General features: G+C 37.9%; 1 protein-coding gene across 1 annotated transcript in view; it reads right to left on the reverse strand.

Moving 5' to 3' along the window:
• LOC127529673 (uncharacterized) overlaps positions 1 to 20774 on the reverse strand; it is a 103771-nt gene that overhangs the window by 9587 nt on the left and 73410 nt on the right. Inside the window, exons 11-13 of the mRNA XM_051934140.1 lie at positions 15284 to 15415; positions 14677 to 15087; positions 14459 to 14586 (exon numbers count right to left, since the gene is read on the reverse strand). Coding sequence (XP_051790100.1) covers positions 14459 to 14586; positions 14677 to 15087; positions 15284 to 15415 — 671 coding nt within the window. The remainder of the gene's footprint in view (positions 1 to 14458; positions 14587 to 14676; positions 15088 to 15283; positions 15416 to 20774) is intronic.

The raw sequence follows: 20774 nt of genomic DNA on the forward strand, positions 1-20774 counted from the left end.
TAGGGAAGAGCAAGTTTGTGGAGAGCTTTAAATGTTAAGAACAGTATTTTATATTGTATTCGGTAGTAAACAGGGAGCCAGTGAAGAGAGAATAGGTATAATATGGTATGTTCAGTGGATTTAGAACAGCTGATTATCCTAACAGCAACATTTTGTATACGTTGTAAGCGATGGATACATTTTTTATGGATGCCAAATAGAATAGCATTACAGTAATCTATTCGTGAAGTGACTAAGGCATTCAATACTTTAGTACTGTGTTGTGTAAGAACAGGATGAAGTCTAGAAATGTTTTGGAGATGGAAGAAGGCAGTCCTAGAAACATTATTTATATGGGAAGAAAAAGAGAGGGTGTTGTCTAGAATGACCAATGAGGAGCACCTCAGTTTTTTTGATATTTAATTGAAGAAAATTGTGACTCATCCATGACTTTATGTCTTGGGGGCATGCCATAAGAGTATTTGGAGGGGAAACAGAAGTGGATTTAGTGGATAGATAAAGCTCTCTGTCATCAGCATAACAATGAAATTTAATATCATGGTGTCAAAAGATATTACCTATTGGGAAGATGTAGATAAAAAAAGAAGCGGCCCCAAAATAAAGCCCAGCGGAACTCCCTGTGTAACAAATGCATCCTCTGACTTAAAACCTTTTGCTTGAACAAACTGCCTCTTGTCAGTTGGGTAGGAAAAGAAAACACTGATGGACAAAGCTACAGACTCCAAAACTAGCTAGGTGTTTCAAAAGTATCTGATGTGATATGGTGTCAAATGCTGAGCAGAGAGTCCTATGTCAGCTGCCTGGAGAATATCATTTGTGATTTTGACCAGGGCAGTTTCTGTGCTGTGTTTAGGATGAAAGCCAGATTGAAACTATTCAAATAAGTTATTTTTTGAAAGATTGGACTGAAGTTGGGAGGCAACTATCTTTTCAAGAATTTTTGATATGAATGGAACATTTGAAATAGGCTGATAATTACTAAGGAGATTGGGGTCTAGGCCAAGTTTTTTTCAGAATTAGAGTAATTGAGGCTGTTTTTAATGAGAGGGAGGCCGAGCCAGTAGCAAAGGAAGAGTTAATTATAGTAGTTATCATATGGGAGATACAGTATGTGATAAACAGGACTTAGCAAGGCTTCTAGGTATTGGAACCAATTGGCAAGTGGAAGAATTACATTTTGTTATAAGCTCAGAGATATCATTTTCAGCTGGTAAATTGAACTCTGAGAAGAAGGTGATTGGTAAGGGAATATGGATGATAGTATGTCATTTTCTACAGAAATAGAAGAAGCAAATTTCTGATGGATTTTTCCATTTTTAAGTTGAAGAAATACAAAAAAGTACAGCAGTGCTTAACAGCAATGTTATAGTGAATGCCATTTTCTGGTGGTGAAGTTAGACTGTTCATTGTGGAAAAAAGAGCTCTAGTATTTTTACCTCCTGTATTAATAATGTTAGAGTAGTATACAGTTTTGGCAGCAAAGAGTGCATTTTTGTATTTTAACATATGATCTGAATACTTTTCCTTATGTAGAACAAGACCTGTCTTCATGGCTAGATGCTCCAAACGTCGGCCCATGACCTTGAGCTGACGGAGTTCATGTATGAACCAGGAAGCAGTGTGAACAAATGAAACAGTCTGTGTTTTTAAGGGAGGCAGTGTTTTGAATGCAGAAGATAGAGCAGCATTGTAATGGTCTACTAGTTCTGCAGGTGTGGTAGTAGAAGAAGATGCAGGCTATAACTGCAATAACCTAATAATGGGTTTACATGCTTGATATAATGAAATGAAATCTCACGCTGAACCTTTAATTTATGGAGAGGTAAGCTAACATCAAATGGGTAATTTGGTAGAAATAATATTGTGGGGTATGAGGCCAGAGCAGCAAACTTTGTCTAAAATATGATTTTTGTTATGAGTTCACATATTGAGTTGAATTAAAAAAATGAAGCAGTCAGTCAGTCAGTCAATCAGTCAGTTTCCAACCCGCTATATCCTAACACAGGGTCACGGGGGGCTGCTGGAACCAATCCCAGCCAACACAGGGCGCAAGACAGGAACAAACCCCAAGCAGGGTGCCAGCCCACCGAAGAAAAGTGAAGCATTTCATTAAAATCATTTGTGAGTGCATCAGTTGAGGTGTCATAAAATCACCCATAAGGATGACATTAGGTGACATTGCACACAAAGTAGTTAGAACAGTAAAAAGGTCTGCAGTAAAAACACTTGATTGTTTAAGAGATCTAAATTTGACAGCAATTATAGTAAGTGAAGGCCGGCAGAGTTTGCCAGCTAACAGGAAGGATGCTCTAGGACAGGTAATGGTGATAATTTTAGGTCTTTGCGGTGAATTATTGCGAGACCACCTCTATTCCCTGAAGAACGGGATTTAGAGATGCAGACAAACCCTGGAGGGAGCACTTGATTTAAATGAAAATAATCACCTGGCTACTGTCAAGTCTTCATAAGGCATAAACAGTCCATCTTAGTGTCTATCATGAAATCACCAAACAGCAGTGCTTTGTTAGAGATAGATCAAGTGTTAAACAGTCCAAACTTCAAAGTGTCTGTAGATGCATATTCCAGTGATTTTACCAGGGGAATCAACCCGTCATGATCAACACATCATTCAGAAATACGAGGATGATAGTGTCTTTCAGACCAAAATGAATGATTACATCTTGCCTGAAGAAGGGGCCTGAGTTGCCTCGAAAGCTTGCATATTGTAATCTTTCTAGTTAGCCAATAAAAGGTGTCATTTTGCTTGGCTTTTCTCTACATTCATAATGGCTAACACGGTACAACACCCTAGTACTACAGACCAAAATGAATGAATAGACCCACTGCTACTCCTCCTGAGACAAAAATGACAAAGAGATCCTCTGTGAATGTACTTTGGACACGTTGCAGCAGGATATCAGCAGGAAGTTCACGATTTGTCTGAAGTCGATAAAGTTCGTCTGGTGAATATTTTAGTTTTACAGAAGTGACTGCATTAGATAGCAGAGTAGACAGAATAATCCATGACAACCAATTGAAGTTTATCATAGTAGATTTCCAAAAATCATCCAAGCAAACTTCAGATACACAGCAACTTCCATGCACCCGTCATATACTTACTCGGCCCAATTTAAAATAACACATTAGCCAGTAGACCATAACTACTGGCATTTCCGCAGGTACTCAACAATTGATAAGAGGCAGGTTCCACCACCTATTTTTCAAAGATAGATACTATAGCAGAGAATCAATGAGAAAGTTTCACTTTCCCACACAGATTTCAGCCAGCAGAGAACAGTTCAACGAGGTCTTGTGATAAGGCCGAAAGAAGCAAGGGATGGTAATGCATGTTTTAAATCCAATGCGAAGGCAAAGGCAGATCCAGTGCAAAAGGCAAAGAACAAGTAAAAAAGACAAATAGAAAAAAATACACAAGCAGAGCACCAGCGAGCAGTGGCAGACAGAAATGCCAGCATTCACTTCCGGTTGAAACCTTAACCATCAATTACAAGCTAAAATTTTGGAAATGTGGTCAGATTAACCATATATTTCTGTTAAGTGTTAACCAAATGCAGTAGAAAAAGATGCCACTGTGTTCTGTGTATTGTCCATCTTAGTCAGTGGGTGGACCTCTCTGGCAGTGTCTAAAATTGGTTTGAGTTTTAGTTAACAGGTAGAAATTTCTTTCTTAGATATGTGGTAATTATGCTTCGAAGACACGTGATATTCTATATGGTGTTCCACAAGGATCTACCCTGGGTCAATTACTCTTTTCAATCTACATGCTTCCATTAGGTCAAATTATCTCAAGGCATAACATGAGCTACCACAGCTATGCTGATGACACACAACTGTATTTATCAATAGCGCCTGATGACCCCGACTCTCTTGGTTCACTGACCCAATGTCTTACTTGTGTTTTTGAGTGGATGAGTAGTAATTTTCTTAAACTAAATAAGGAGAGAACAGAAATTTTAGTTATTGTCAAAATGGATATAGTGAGGGTATCTATACTAATAAAAGGCACTCACTCACTCATCACTAATTCTCCAACTTCCCGTGTAGGTGGAAGGCTGAAATTTGGCAGGCTCATTCCTTACAGCTTACTTACAAAAGTTAGGCAGGTTTCATTTCGAAATTCAAAGCGTAACGGTCATAACTGGAACCTCTTTTTTGTCCATATACTGTAATGGACTGCAGCTCGCTGGCTGTGGGAGGCGGGGTTGCGTATCGCATCATCACACCTCCCACGTAATCACGTGAACTGACTGTGAACGCAGTATGTAGAAAACAAGGAAGAGCCCCAAAGAGCGCTGAAGAAAACATTCATTACACAACTGAGAAGGCAGCGAAACAATAACAAGCGAGCGAGTGACGCATACAAGCATATTCATAAGTGCAGCTAAGGCGGAAACAAAGCACGGTGTAAACCGTAAGTTTAAATTAAGTTTGGCAAGATTGCTTTTCTCCTGTACAACTATACGTTGCATTCTCAACAGTAAGCTTGCACGACTTGGATATATTACAACCGGAGTGCTGAACTGACAACGTGGTATACAAAGAGAACTATAACAATCGTAATAAACGAACAATAAAACAATACAGAACCGCTAAGCAAGGAGAAAGGACGGCCTTATATGGCGTTCGTTTATAAAACAGCGGACAGGCTGTGTAAAGGCAGCTTCACAAAAAAACAGATCCTTAACAAATTGTTATTGGTATATTTTCCCTCAATTTAAAAAGGTTTTCTTTTCTTCTTAATTAAAATTTAAAAGCAATACTTCACCGCTACAAAGCCCCTCTAGTGCTGACGTCCGAGGTTCGATTCCCGTAAGGGAGTGCAGTGAGTGTGTACGCCTGATGAGCCAAGAATTAGGGAGAAACACGTGTTGCGTACTCTTTGCATTATTTGACAGTAAACTATTTTCAACCATTCTATGATCTGCTTCTCACAACTGTAGGCACCGTGGCTGATGTTAGCTGACTTGCTGGCCAACTATAAGCGTTACCTGGTAGGTAACCACCCATACAATCAGATTGTGATTCAGACTACGAATGCCGTGAATGTAATTACCCCGATCTACATGCTGTCAAATAAACGAACCACACGCCGTGGCGCAATGTTAGGGGCTTCGCCTCTAGCGCTGACGTCCAAGGTTCGATTCCCGTAAGGGAGTGCAGTGAGTGTGTACGCCTGATGAGCCAAGTATTAGGGCGAAACACGTGTCGCGTACTCTTTGCATTATTTGACAGTAAACTATTTTCAACCATTCTATGATCTGCTTCTCACAACTGAAGGCACCGTGGCTGATGTTAGCTGACTTGCTGGCCAACCATAAGCGTTACCTGGTAGGTAACCACCCATACAATCAGATTGTGATTCAGACTACGAATGCCGTGAATATATATATATATATATATATGAATGTATGTATGTATGTATGTATGTATATATGTATGTCTATATATATATATATATATATATATATATATGTGCATATGTATATATATGTGTATATATATGTAGATATGTATATATTTATATGTATATATATATGTACATATGTATATATATATATGTAGATGTGTAAATTGTATGTATATATATATGTATATGTGGATGTGTATATGTATGTATATGTATGTACATGTAGATATGTGTATATGTAGATATGTATATGTATATATATGTTTACATAACCTCTTTAACACACTTTTTCCGCTGCGAAGCGCGGGTATTTTGCTAGTTAGAAATAAACTTGATCCATTAGGGTTAAAAGTCAAGACAGAAGTAAAGAATTTAGGGGTAATTATTAACTCTGACCTAAATTTTAAATCACATATTAATCAGATTACTAGGACAGCATTTTTTCACTTAAGAAATATAGCAAAAGTTAGATCACTTATAACCTTGCAAGATGGTGAAAAATTAGTACACGCTTTTGTTTTTATTCAACTAGACTATAGTAACACATTCCTTTCAAGATTACCCAAAACAGACATCAATCGATTGCAACTAGTGCAGAATGCAGCTGCCAGAATCTTAACTAGGAAAAAAGAATCCAAGCACGTGTCTCCAGTTTTAATGTCATTATATAGGTTATCCGTGCTATTTAGAATTGACTTTAAAATTCTGCTTCTGGTTTACAAAGCCTTAAATAATCTCGTTCCATCCTATATTTTAGAATGCCTGTCACCTTACACTCCAAATTGTATCCTTAGATCTTCGAATAAGTGTCTGCTTATGATTCCAAGAGCTAAACATAAAAACAAGTTCTGAGGCAGCCTTCTGTTATGCATCTAAAATCTGGAATACCTTACCGATATAAATTTGCCAGGCTAATACGGTGGAGCACTTTAAAAAACTGCTAAAAACCCATTATTTTATCATGGTTTTCTCATAGTTACATTTAAGTGTAACCTGATAAACTATATATGCACTGATTTAGAATTTTTATCATTGCTCCACAATCCATACTAATCCCTACTTTCCTCTGCTGTTCTTTTTCCGTTTTTTCTGTGGTGGCGATTTGCACCACCACCACCTGACCAAGGCAACATGCAGTCCCTGCATTGATGAATTGATGCCCACATGCCCATCATTGTCTAATTCTTTCAAGTGAAACCTGAAAACCATGAGGACTGATTTAGATCATTTATGTTTTTTTCTCCAGCTCTGTGGAATTTTTTTTGTTTGTTTTTTTCTGTTCTACTGGTCATCGGACCTTACTTTAGTCTTTGTTATTTAGCCTTGCCTAATATTATTTTTATTTTTATAAACTTTTCTTTATTCATCTTGTAAAGCACTTTTGAGCTACACCATTTGTATGAAAATGTGCTATATAAATAAATACTATTGTTGTTATCAGTTAAGTTTCCTGATATTGTAATGAGACAGATTCTAAAATTGAAAGAGCATGACATCATCTTGGAAACTGATGCAAATGCCTTTATGCATCCAATACCTAATAAACTTTTTCTCCCTATCTGCCACCGTATTCCTCATTTGACCCATTTGTTGTGGAAGTTGATCTGAATTTGGTTGATTCCTTTCAATTGCTTATTTTTTTCCAATGCATTCTTATTTTTTCTGATTGTTTTCTTACTCTTTTTTAAGAATACAGTATACTTTTATTTCTCAGTCATTGGCTAAATACCTCTCAATTGGAGGTTTGGGAGAAGCATCACTTTCTGATCATCAATATATCACATTAACCTGCTGCTGCTTCCCTCATGTACCGCTCACTGGCATTTTAATGCCTCTTAACCAGAAGACTCAGAGTTTTGCATAATGCTGTCATCTACTTAAGTAGGAAGAGTTACTGGATATAAAATTCTGTAAGGGATCTCACTTACATATGGATGGCTGCAAAAACAGCCATATGTCATTCTAGAGTCAGATACACTACAGATACAGCCTGTAAACACAGTCAAAAAACATAAAAACTTCAGTCTTAACTCACGTCTTTGGAAGTAGCAAGCCACAGTGTGGTGGAATCAGATTATGAATTAATGATATCTAATAAGAGGTCTCATCTAAATTCACTGCTTCTTAAAAAGACTGGATTCGAATTTACTGCACCAGGACTGAATATTTTATCTCTAGCACTAAGCCTACTAAGTTATTAGCATTAAAGCTGGTAAAATATGAAGTATTTGTGTTTGTCATTTTTGTTAAAAAAAAACTGGGTACACTTACTAAGAACTCAACTTTATTTATTAATCTTTGGAGTTCTTCACTGATCTTTTCTCTAGAAACTCTAAATTCATTGAAATTATTTATTTGCTAGATATATTCTGTTCTCCAACCTTAACAATGGACACCTTAACTTAACACCTTACTTGACTCCCCAGTAATGCTGTCACAGCTAAAGGACTCTCCTGATTCTGTGTGTCAAACAAAGATGCCAGGTGTGGCCAGTTTGCCACCAGAGCCATTCTGTGCTTTTTGAAGCAAATGGTTCCTCCCTATCTGCAAATGACCAACTGTTCTATTTGTTCATCCTCACTGAACTTGGCAATAAAACTCTGTTATGATCACACTCCAATTAAAACAGGGAAAGGATCCCACGGATTGCTCTATTGTCTATTGCCCCATCTTATTGATGAATTATAACACTAAATTACTGGGAAAACTCTTAGCCAGACATCTGCAGTGGATTATTTTTAAGTTAATATAGACCTGTGGTTCCTAACCTTTTCTATGCTCACCACCCCCTGCAAAAGTAATATCATATTTGTAGATGAAGAAGTGAAATTTCTAATTTTTGAAGCACAAATTGAACCACATAGAGTACTACAAAAATGAAGTAAGCTTTTAGCTCAGTGCACAAAATTTAAATATAAATTGAGCACTTTACCTTTATAAATCACATTAATCTTGTAAATGTGTCCCCTGTGAAATTTAGATATTCAGTTGACTATCTGAGAATTGGGGTATTCCATGAAGCATCAAGTGCTGTGAGGAAATAGCACACAATCAATGATCAAGGGATCTGGGGGATAGGAGACCCCATAAAGCAACTGATGCTGCCACACCACTAAGCAATGAAGGAGAATTGATAAGCTTTGATCCCTGAAAATGCCTGCACTGCAGTTCAAAAACAGATGTGCCGTACAGTTGGCTGAGTGTAAGCAGAAGGTGTTCCATGCAATTCATTCTCCCTTCTCCCCCTCCTGGCAAAAATGTCAATTAAATCTCAAAATCAATGAAGTTTCACAACCAGGGTTTGAACAGAAATCAGTACTAGACCTCATCCTTCTCTACAGAGCATTGCAAAGTCCAAATTAAATTCTCTTAAAAAAGTTATTTGCCTTTATGAACCCTCCGCCTGTAGCAAGGAACCGGCGAGAATGCACATTTTTGCAGCTCATTCACGGGTGACAATTGCATTTGCAATACTTGATTCTTTTCATATTATAGAACAGGAGCACTAACTAATAAATGGCCTACAATTTACAGCACACTGCAAAATCAATTGCACCACAATAAAGTCGGTAACGCACCTCACTCAATTTTGGTAAATTGCAACGCAGCCTTCCTCTTTCTTGCACCTCCAGAAATGCCATCTCACACCCCAGATTGGGAACCCCTAATATAGATAATATTAGATGTCTACTACAGATTTTAGAAATAGCTCTTATTTGATCTCAACTGGCAGCAATTCTCTCACTCAAGGCAGAAGAGCTTTCAGTCATATGAAGTGGCATCTCCTCTTGCATGTTATGAACATGATGGGTCTTGGTGATCACTATTAATGTGGGAAAAAACTTTATACTTTTCCCCAAAGCTGTAATCCTTACTAATTCAAATATATCTCATTCCTTTTAGAAATATGCTAGATACAATTGTCCACACTCTCCATGCCTGTTTAATCTTGAACTTGAACCCTTTCACGTCACTCTTAACTTTGAAGATTTGCTTTATCCTTTGACTTATGGCTCTCAACATAAACTTTTTCTTTATGCTGATAATATTTTGCTAATTTTTAGTAATAAGTCGGTATAAACCTGTTTTTCTTCCCTTAAACTCCCATGTTCGCCAAGGTGTTCTTCCTTCTCACATCCCTCTGGTCAGTTCCTTCAAATATAGGGCCATCATAACATATGGGCACAATGGGCACTGGCTGGGTGCCTCAGGAGAATAGGAGTCAACAATGTTTCTGTTTTGCTATCAAAACGTGGGCATCAGCGCACTACTTTTTCCCGGGGCATATAATGCTGTTAAGACAGTCTTATTCAAATATTTTGATATTGATATCTATCCCCTACTACAGAGAAGAATAGCATCAAATCATTATTTAATTTGATCTTAAACCAGCTTCACTACTGATTCTCACCTTTCAGTATGTTTTCTGTCTTACTCTCATCCAGCAGATGCTATTCTCTTTAGGAACAATGTTCGCCTTTCTGTGTAAATCTCCTGACTCTGCTTTACCTTTTGGAAATCTTCTTTCGATAATTTACTTTTACTCAAACTCTCCACAGCATGGATCAATGCATCATCTGGTCCCAATATTGAAATCAGTGCTAAAGCTGTGAAAGATTAGATGGTGGTCACCCAGTTAAACTGACTTTACTATTAATATTCAATTTTTTCATTTTGAGTTTATCTCTTCTCTTTCTTCCCTATGGAGACTGCTTGTGGGTGGTGTCCTCTATTGGTAGCTCAAGTAATCTCTCATATTTGCTTATTTTAACTCTTCTAAATAATTTTGTTGCTTGATTTGTTTTTGTATTTAAAATTTAAATTATCATAAAAAGTTGATAACAAATAAAATGCTCAGATAGATGAAATGCAAAATATTCTGACACTGGCACTGAAGATACCATAAACATACAGTATCCACATTACTAACCGGGAATGCTAAACCGGATGGACGCAGGGACATCCGGCCATGGGCCGTAGCCGCAAAAAGACGTACTGCGCAGGCGCCCTAAGAAATGAGGCGCCGCGAGAGGTGGCCGCGACCACAGAAAAGCCGCGACCACAGAAAAAAGGAGTGAGCACAGAAAAAAGGAGTCAAAGAAATGATGTGCCGCGATCACAGAAAAAAGGAGTCAGCACAGAAAAAAGGAGTCAAACGCAGGCGACGCACACAGCGCCGAACGAAAGCCATTGCACACGAAACTAGCACACAAAAAAAAGAAGCCGCTCGCGCCCCACAAATCCCACGCCCACCTCCAATGACCCCCCCCCCCCCCCCACTACAAGCAATGGACGGGACACACACAAAGAGGACGATTCAACAAGCCCCTGGCACACAAAAAGAAAGAAGACGCTCGCGCCCCACCAATACCCCCCCCCCCAGACGCCGGCAAAGCACACAGCGCCGCACGAATCCCATTGCACATGAAACGGGACGCACACAAAGAGGAGGATTCAACAAGCTCCTACCACACCAAAAAAAAGAAGCCGTGACCGCCACACCAAGCCCATTAGAGACGAAACTGGACAGACTACGGACATGGCACACGAAACGTTCACAACAACGACGATTCAGACCCACAAACACACATCAATAAGAAGTGACACCCAAAGCCCCATTTCTAAAGGAACCGTCCGCAGACACCTGCTAAACGATTGCGCCACTTAGCTGACAACGCGTTCAATAATGAGTCCACTATTGAGGAAAATTCATTGGGATTAATGAATGTCATTTGCTGTCATTGTCATTCACTTAACTTCCCTGAAGAAACAACTGGCAATACAAGTAATGAATTTACACGTTGTTGTCAAAAGGGTCAGATTAGACTGCCTCCTTTACATTCATATCCTGAATATCTACAGAACCTTCTAACTAACGATGTACCTGAAAGTAAAAACTTTATGAACTGCATTAGATCCTACAATAGTTAATTTGCTTTTGCATCTACCGGAGTAAATATCAGGCCACCAAAAGGCGATGGCCCATACTGCTTTCGCATATGTGGACAAATATTGCATCACATTGGAACAGTGCACCCTGAAACAAATCAACAACGCAAATATGCACAAATCTACACACAAAGCCCCATTTCTAAATCAACCGTCCGTATTAAACATACGTCATCTCAACACGTTCACACTATGCAGCATAGGTGGATCTCATTACAATAAGGCACTATTAACCGTTCAACCGCAGAAAAGGCTCCATATTAACAGTGAGTGCGATCCTCCTTATTACTTATCCATATTTATCACGCTCAAGAACAAACAAGTCATAAATTCACGATCACGGGTACAAAACGATACGGCTCGGATAACGGGACCAAACACAATTCACACTATGCAGCATAGGTGGATCTCATTACAATGAAGCACTATTAACCGTTCAACCGCAGAAAAGGCTCCATATTAACAGTGAGTGCGATCCTCCTTATTACTTATCCATATTTATCACGCTCAAGAACAAACAAGTCATAAATTCACGATCACGGGTACAAAACGATACGGCTCGGATAACGGGACCAAACACAATTCACACTATGCAGCATAGGTGGATCTCATTACAATGAAGCACTATTAACTGTTCAACCGCAGAAAAGGCTCCATATTAACAGTGAGTGCGATCCTCCTTATTACTTATCCATATTTCTAACGCTGAAAAACAAACAATTCATGAATTCACGATCACGGGTACAAACCGATACGGCTCGAGTAACGGGACCAAACACACGAACCCGCATGAAAAAAAACAATACACGTCGGCTCCAACGCGCTTCTGAAACTCTGGAAGAAAAAATCTCTCGGCTCCAAAAACGCAAAGCTCAACTAACACAGTTACAGAAACGAACCCAAATGGACAGACACACTGAACGTGGACGCATGCAGCGCGCGTCTCACAGTACTGCATCGAAACAGGCACGGCTTCAAAACGAAACACCTCCCATCTCAGACATACAGAAATGGCAGCGAGGGGACAAAATAAATAAATGCAGACGTCTACACCGCGCATCTCAAATGCCGGAAAACAAGCAGGCAAGGCTCCAAAAACAGAAAGCTCGACTGACCGACATACAAAAACGGGCAAGGCTCAATACAAACAATGCACGCCGTTAACTACAACGGCCTTCTCACACCTCACAGGCAAATCGATTACAGCTCCAAAACAACACGTCCCAAATACTGGACATACAATGACGCGCCTCTCAAACGGCACAAGCAAAACATACACGTCACGGACATCAACGACAGACACCTGCTAAACGCTTGCGCCAGTTAGCTGACAACGCGTTCAATAATGAGCCCACTATTCAGGAAAATTCATTGGGATTAATGAATGTCATTTGCAATCATTGTCATTCACTTAACTTCCCTGAAGAAACATCTGGCAATACAAGTAATGAATTTACACGTTGTTATCAAAACGGTCAAATTAGACTGCCTCCTTTACATTCATATCCTGAATATCTACAGAAGCTTCTAACTAACGATGTACCTGAAAGTGAAATCTTTATGAACTGCATTAGATCCTACAAATCGATATCCACTATGAACATTAACAGTGGCACTGCACATAACATCCATCTTGAAAAACTGTTAATTATTGATGAATGTACAATGGCATCCATTCACTTACTCAACACCATTCATAAACTTCTACAAACGTTTATGAATAATAATCTTCCCTTTGGAGGAAAGGTACTTTTATTACGAGGAGATTTTAGAAATTGTTCCACATTCCATGCGCTCAGCTATTGTTCAGTGCACCTTAAAATACGCAGACAATTGGCATTGCTTTCAAAAGATACAGTTAGTACAAAACATGCAATGTCCACATCCAGATCATAACAATTGGTTATTACAACTTGGAGATGGTACACTCACCAATACAGATAGACTTCACCCAGATATTATTACAATTCCTCAAGCCTTTATCTGCGCCGACTTAGTTACAGACAGATTTGGAACAGCAATCTCATTAGACCAAATGCCCCTTTTAACACAACGCACTATATTATGTCCAAAAAATATTAATGTGGAAAACATAAATACCCAAGTCATTGCATTACTTCCTGGAGAGACACAACTCTTTCTAAGCTCTGACAAACTTGACTCTGATCACGACAATAACAATCTTCATTGACCTTACAAGTTCTGACCTGGAATTACCTTTTACACTTAAACGGCGTGTACAAAGAAATTTTCCAATAAACCTTTACACTGTGCCACACACTTTATTGTTTGCTTTCTATTTGCATCATCTACACCTTTACACTATTCTATATCTCATTCATACATCACGCTCTTTCTCATTCCCAACACCAGGGGTTGGCGAGCGAAGCGAGCAGGGGGCAGAGCCCCCTAGTGTAAAAAGAATACATTTAAGATGGACTACACTTCAAAACTAACATGTAATTTACGTTTCAGACATAAAAAATTTCTGGCACTGAAGTGCAAGATTTTGAAGGTACCATAAATATATTGTAAGGTTTCTAAACTCTTTTGGGACTTCCCCCAATGGGATGACATGCCGAAGAGTGTCCCGAAGTGCGATTGCCAGTGCTGTAGCGGCTCACAGCGAAAGCAAAGAAAAGGGAAAATAATCACCACGGACCAGGTGTCATTGCAACAAAAGGAGGATAAAGCGAGGTCAGAAATAAAAGACAGAGTAGAAAACAAAGTAAAACGTCATAAAGAGATTAGAAAACAAGGGGGGCAAGCACATGCAGAGCAGGTTAGATATAATGAAGACTGGAATTCAAAAGCCTCAAAAAAAACGGAGGCACGAAACACATGAAGAGCAGGATACAGAATATGAAAGCAGAAAAAAACGACAGTGTCAAAAACAAATCAAATAATTGAATATGATATGCAACAAATTGCATTCAGATTATGTAAACAATAAAAATATGTAAGCAGGTGTACATGTTAAGAAAGTACATTACGAACAATAAGATTCATGCACACAAAAATATCATACTCAATAAGACACCTGCATAGACACAACTTAATGTATGTTCTCACACAACGCACCTCTTTGAGTGAAAATTTGAAATCCTCTCCACTCTTCTCTGTTTGGCATCAAGATTATCAACTGTCATCTTGTGATCTGACTCTTTGTTCACGAAAGGCGCCTGGATAACAGTCTTAGGCAAACTGATCTTCGGATAAAAAAAAAAAAATAAGTTCATCTACCAGTTAACTGAAATAGTATATGTTTTCTAGACACCGTCCTGACCATTGCTGTTTACCTTCTGCCTGTAACTGTGGGACAGAATTGGTCGCTTATCCTCGAAAATTTGTCCATTGTCCATTTTACCTCCTGATAGTGTGTGTTGTTTGTTTTTATTTACATAATAAGACACAGAGCATTTGGTTCCTGTGCCAGTGGGAATAGAGATGGTGCTCTGCTCAGGAAGCAGCACAGTAAGACCATCAGTCACTGTATTTGCCATATTCTCTGTAACCACCTTCTGACTCTTATTACACACATGAGCAGAATCTGAAGTAGAGATGGTGTCTGGATGTGGAACTACAATTTCCTCTGGCAGGCTGCATGGTTCTTCCAGAGAAACATGATGGGCAGTCAGAGCCATGGGTAAGAAGCAGGTCTTGATTCGACTAAGCTGACAACTGTCAGGATTTGCCAGTCGTTCTTCTTTCTACAAAAGGTAAAAAAAGTGGTAACACTGGCCTGATATTTGGGAAAAGGATATCAGTAACTAGAGCATGCTGAAGTTTGCTCATAAATGTACAAATCAGTTAAAAGTGAATTTCTATTACTTATGTTAAAAGAGGTCTAACTTAAGGTTTCAATAAATTAAGGTTTAATTCATTAAAGAATGGTATGCATTTGACCTGTTTTTTCTGCTCAAATGATCTCTGAACCAATTGAGGATGAAGAGAGCTACTTGTTGACCTCTCATGATTGCCACTTATTCTTTCCAGCTGCTCTTCTGCACTCATGCAGACCTTTTGTTGATTGATATCCTTTTTAGGGAAGGAAAGTGGAGTTTGGTATAGCAAATTAATCATCACATTGCTTTACATTTCTATGTTCATCCTAATACAGACCAGTATTACAGAGAAATTCAATGCCTTTCCATATGAATGCTTTAATCAAATATGTTTGGTTCATTATCTACTGTAAGACGATATGAATGCTTTCATCAAATATGTTTGGTTCATTATCTATTGTAAGAAGTGTAATTAGATCATTATTTTTAAATAATTTTATTGGTGTTATTGAAATCACACAACATTCCATACAAATAGATCAATTTTACAAAAATAGGATTGAAAACAAATCAACCCCACCCCTGAGAAAGAGAGCATGGGCAGCAAAATAAAACTTAAAGCTAGTAAAAATAAGTAAATGGATGAATTAATAAGTGAAAAAAGAGAGAAGAAAAAGAAATGGGGAGAGAATCTGCTTCCTCAGTGCTTTAAAAGCTTATTCTAAAATGTTATTGATTAGATCCTGCCAAGTTTTGAAAAATTTCTGCACAGATCCTCTAAGTGAGAATTAGATTTTTTCCAATTTCAAATAGTATAAAACGTTAGTTACCCACTGACTTAAAAGAGGAGAGTTACGATTCTTCCAGTTGAGCAAGATAAGTCTACGTGCCGATAGTGTAGTAAAGGCAATTACAGTTTGCTTGTCCCTCTCCACTTTAAGCCCACATGCAAGGATACCAAACACACCTGTTAATGGGTTAGGAGGGATTGTGGCACCAAGGCTGTCTGAAAGGCATTTAAAAATTTTGGTCCAGAATGATGTTAATTTGGTGCAGGTCCAAAACATGTGACCCAGTGAGGCTGGAACTTGATTTGCAGGTTGGATCTTGCCCTGGAAACATTTTGGCCAATTTTAAACGAGACAGATGTGCTCGATATATTATTTTGAGTTGAATAATTGTATGCTTTGTGCATATGGAGCTCGAGTGACTTCTCTGCATTGCTACCTTCCACTACTGTTGAGTGAGAGATCCTTTTCCCACTGTCCTCTTGGATCTTTGAAAGGGAGGTACTGTAAAATGGTTTTATATATTTCAGAAATGCTGTCTAAGTCTTTGAAACTGAGCAATACTTTTTCTAGCATAGAGGTAGGTGGGAGGAGAGGAAAATTGGGCAGATTCTGTTTAACAAAGTTTCTAATTTGAAGGTGCTGAAAGAAATGTGTTGCTAGAAAGTTAAATTTGGAATGTAATTGTTCATAGGATGCAAAGACATTGTCTATGTACAGATCTCTAAGTGATTTAATCCCAAATGTTTTCCAGACATTAAAAACTGCACATGTTTGCGAGGGTTGAAAAAGATGGTTTTCATGCAGAGGTGCCACAGATAAAAGATTCTTTATCTTAAAATGCTTCCTACATTGATTCCATATTCTGAGTGAGTGAAGCACAATTGGGTTATTAGTATATTGGCGATAATTTGCATTTATTGGGGGTACAAAGCAGGGAATGTAAAGAAGTACTGCAGGATTTTATTTCTATTGCGGACCAAGCCTATATATGTTCATCTATTTGTGTCCATGCCCAGGTTTTTATAGTATGTATGTTTGCTGCCCAGTAATAAAATTGAAAGTTAGGTAGAGCCATGCCACCTTCTGCCTTTGTAGGGTCGCTCTTTGGATACGTAGATGTTTTGAATTCTAAATAAATGTGGTTATGGTTGAATCTAATTTCTTAAAAAATGATTTATTGATGTATATTGGAATGTTTTGAAATAAGAAGAGAAGCTTAGGAAGGATATTCATCTTAACAATGTTAATTCTTCCAGCTAAATTGAGATGAAGGGTTGACCATCTATGAAAGTCTTAATTTTTTCCATACAGATGGCAAAATTTTGTTGATAAAGAGCTTTATGTTTACTTGTGATGTTTTGATATTAATCTGATCTGCAATAATAAAAGAGAAGGTGTCCAATCTAATATTGTGTGCTTGAGAATTCACTGGAAAGAGCACACTTTTATTCAAATTAATTCTGAGACCAGAAATCTTTTGAAATTCTGTTAGTGCTGTTCTGTTAGTGCTGTTAGTGCTAGGACTGCAGGTACAGTATTTTGTGGGTCTGACATATACAGTACCACATCATCTGCATATAGAGAAATTTTCTTTTCAAGTCCTTCTCTGATAATCCCCTCTATCTCATAAGCATTTCGACAGTGAACTGCCAGTGACTCAATGAGATTGCAAAATGTAGTGGTGACAAGGGGCATCCTTGTCTGGTACCACGTTCTAGTTTAAAGTAGTCTGAATTAATGTTGTTAATACAAACTGAAGCTTCTGGATTGGTATACAATAGTTTGATCCATGCACAAATGTTCAGGCCAAACTCAAATTTCTCCAATGCAGTGAAAAGGTAGTTCCATTCAATCATATGAAATGCTTTTTCTGCATCCAAGGACAATAATATCTCTGGGATGTTTGAGTTTGCGGGTGAATATATAACATTAAACAGGCATCAAAGACTGGACGCTAAGTGTCGGCCTTTAATAAATCCATGGCATGTTCTTGATCTATTCTAGTAATTTCGCTGGTTAGCTTTGATACCTTCTTGGTTTCCTCTCTTTTTTGCTTTAAGAACCATATTAAAATGTTGCTCACAACAATTTTCAGGAAGTGATATTCTTACCTTCTTGGCAGTAAAATCTTTACATAATAGCATGTTATATTTAGGTGTTTAAAGAGAACCCTTAAAGCAAAATTCATTTAAACATATAGTACTTTTACCTAAGAACAAAACTGCCAGTAACAAGCTGAAAATTATATCCAATATCTTTATTTTTGCCATATAATCTATAGCTTCATCTATTTCTCTATATTATTTCAGCAAAAAGGAGCAACTTGTAGTTACAGCCTCAACTTTTGCAGTAAAGAAAACTGGAAAGATGCCAGTTTTGGTACCTTCACGTCTTTTGGGTATCTTGCCTTTGCTATTCAAGGAGTGTCCCAGTCTCTCATATTGACTGTTTATAGACCTCCTAAATATAATGAGTCTTTTATTGAGGAATTCTCAGAATTAGTAACTATAATAAAAACTAACCATGACATAACCATGATCTCAGTCAGCAAATCAGCAAGCCCACACAAAAGGGAGGATGCATATTGGATTTAGTGTTTTCAAAAGGATTAAAAGTTGACATGAGGCAAGTCATGGATATCAGTATATCAGACCACTTTTGCATATTATTTAATGTAGAAATACTAATAACTAAAACTAATGAAAAATGTACTGTTAAAAAAAGTTATTTTGATACACCTGCAGCTTCAATGTTTGCTAATATTCTAAATAATCACTCCAATTATAGTGCTTATCTCAATAGCGCTAACAGTGTTAACGCTAAAATGGAAAATTTTTATTCAAAAGTGAGAGCTGCGGCTGACATAATGGCCCCTGAAAAGGCAGTGAAGAAATCCGCCAGCACTATTATACCTTGGAATACAAAAAATGGAGAAAAACTTATAATCTCTTGGACCAATAGCGTGAGTTTTCCGCATTCGACTTATACAGCCGACATTATAAAAATACCAGAAATTATACGGTAAAATCAAGCCCCGACTTATCCGCAGGAGAACTTAAACACGAGTATATACGGTATGTATTGCAATATTCTCTCAGCTAAGAGAACTTTCCTTTATTGAAACAGCTTCTTAGGTACAATCTCAGTTGTAGCTGCATTTGTCCAAAATTACCAAAGTTCAGCAGCTTTTAGTTTACTTAATAGAACAGATTAGGCCATAGTGTGATGTGTTTTCAAATAAATCCACAATCCAAATATCTTCTTTTTAAAAGTTTTAGAAAAATTCAAAGCAAAACAGTTCCCACAAAAATAGAGAAAAAAATTATATTACAAAGAAAAGGAGAGTTCTGTTTAAGGTATACTTACCTTGTTTCATATTTCTCTAAGTTTGGTCATACAGTCAAACTTTGAAATGTTCATATTAAAACTGTAAGCACGGTCAGAAAACTGTATGCCAATGCTCTATTTATAAACTAATCTAACAGTCAATGCCTAGCAGTGAACCTATTTCCTAACTGCCTTAATTAAAGCTCAGTTTTACAGATATAGTAAACAAAGTTCTATTTCATGTTAACTTACAGGGGGATAAAAGACTATACCATAATCTTAAGTAACTATGAGAAACTTGTAATGAGTCGGACCGAATATGCAGAAATGAGCCAATCACTACTGCTCACCTTCCTACATGTAAGACGTCTGATAAAAGAATAGGCCAATATCACTTCCTGATGCGTCCTGCTGTACGTCCCCTTTTTGAAATAATCATCACTAACAGACAAGTGAATATACATAGTATATAAAAAATAAGTTATAAGGCAATTTCAGTAAGCAGGGAGAAATATATTTTACAAAAAAGAAAGACAATAAGATGAAAAACACCAGCAATCCCCCCTCCCCAACACACAATAACCCCTATACGTGTAAATAAAAATATATACAGTAGAAACACACCACCAGTCCCCTTCCTCAGTTCACACACTATTCCATAGTTCAAGTTGACTTTTCATAACAGGTGAATCAATTGTAGATGCTGGCCAACCCAAAAAAGTTGATGTCCTAAATGCAAAATGATTCACAGTACTGCACCATTGAAAAAAAGGGGACTTCATTAGCTCACCTGAGTCACCTAGTCGTAATAGAATGCAGGATTCACATTCCTGGAGACAATTACAAAATGTTTTCCATGGTCAAGGAAGATATTGATCAGTTTTGTTAGGTTATTCCTGTCTTTTTCCCTCAATGGCTGTTCTCCCTCTCCTTTTGAAAAAACAACGTGATTTATGCAGATTCCATCCCAAAAACATGGATTTGCTGCCTTCAAGGGTGCTGCTGTCCATCACCTGACTATTCCTACACACGATGTATGTGGTGTGACTCAGTCAACAGTATGACATGTCCAAAGTAGGGCTTGTTGGCCACATGAAGTTTTATGATTTTTGCTGGTCCTGATCATTTGGGTGCTAGCTTGACAGCAAATTTGTTGACAGCACTGGAGTGATGGTGAGACCTACCTTTAAGCATACAGGACCTAGCTCGTACACAGACCAACAGTACTGTGTGCCAAAGGTTTAGTGAAAATCTTGATGATATTGCCTCAGTCACATACATTTAAAAGACCTCCAAGGTGTACGTTTGTGTGTTTTACCATCTAAACTCGGAGGATCCAATTACCAGTTAGTGGTCCCAGAAGAAAACGTAACTGAGTTTCTTAAGTATTATTATGGCTGTCCTTTTAGTGGGCATCTTGGGTGTATGAAGACCTTGATGAAGATCCTGGAGGATGTATGGGGCCACAAAAAATCATGCAAGATCTGTCAGGAT

Source organism: Erpetoichthys calabaricus, chromosome 11 (assembly GCF_900747795.2).
Source record: "Erpetoichthys calabaricus chromosome 11, fErpCal1.3, whole genome shotgun sequence".
Lineage (NCBI taxonomy): Eukaryota > Metazoa > Chordata > Cladistia > Polypteriformes > Polypteridae > Erpetoichthys > Erpetoichthys calabaricus.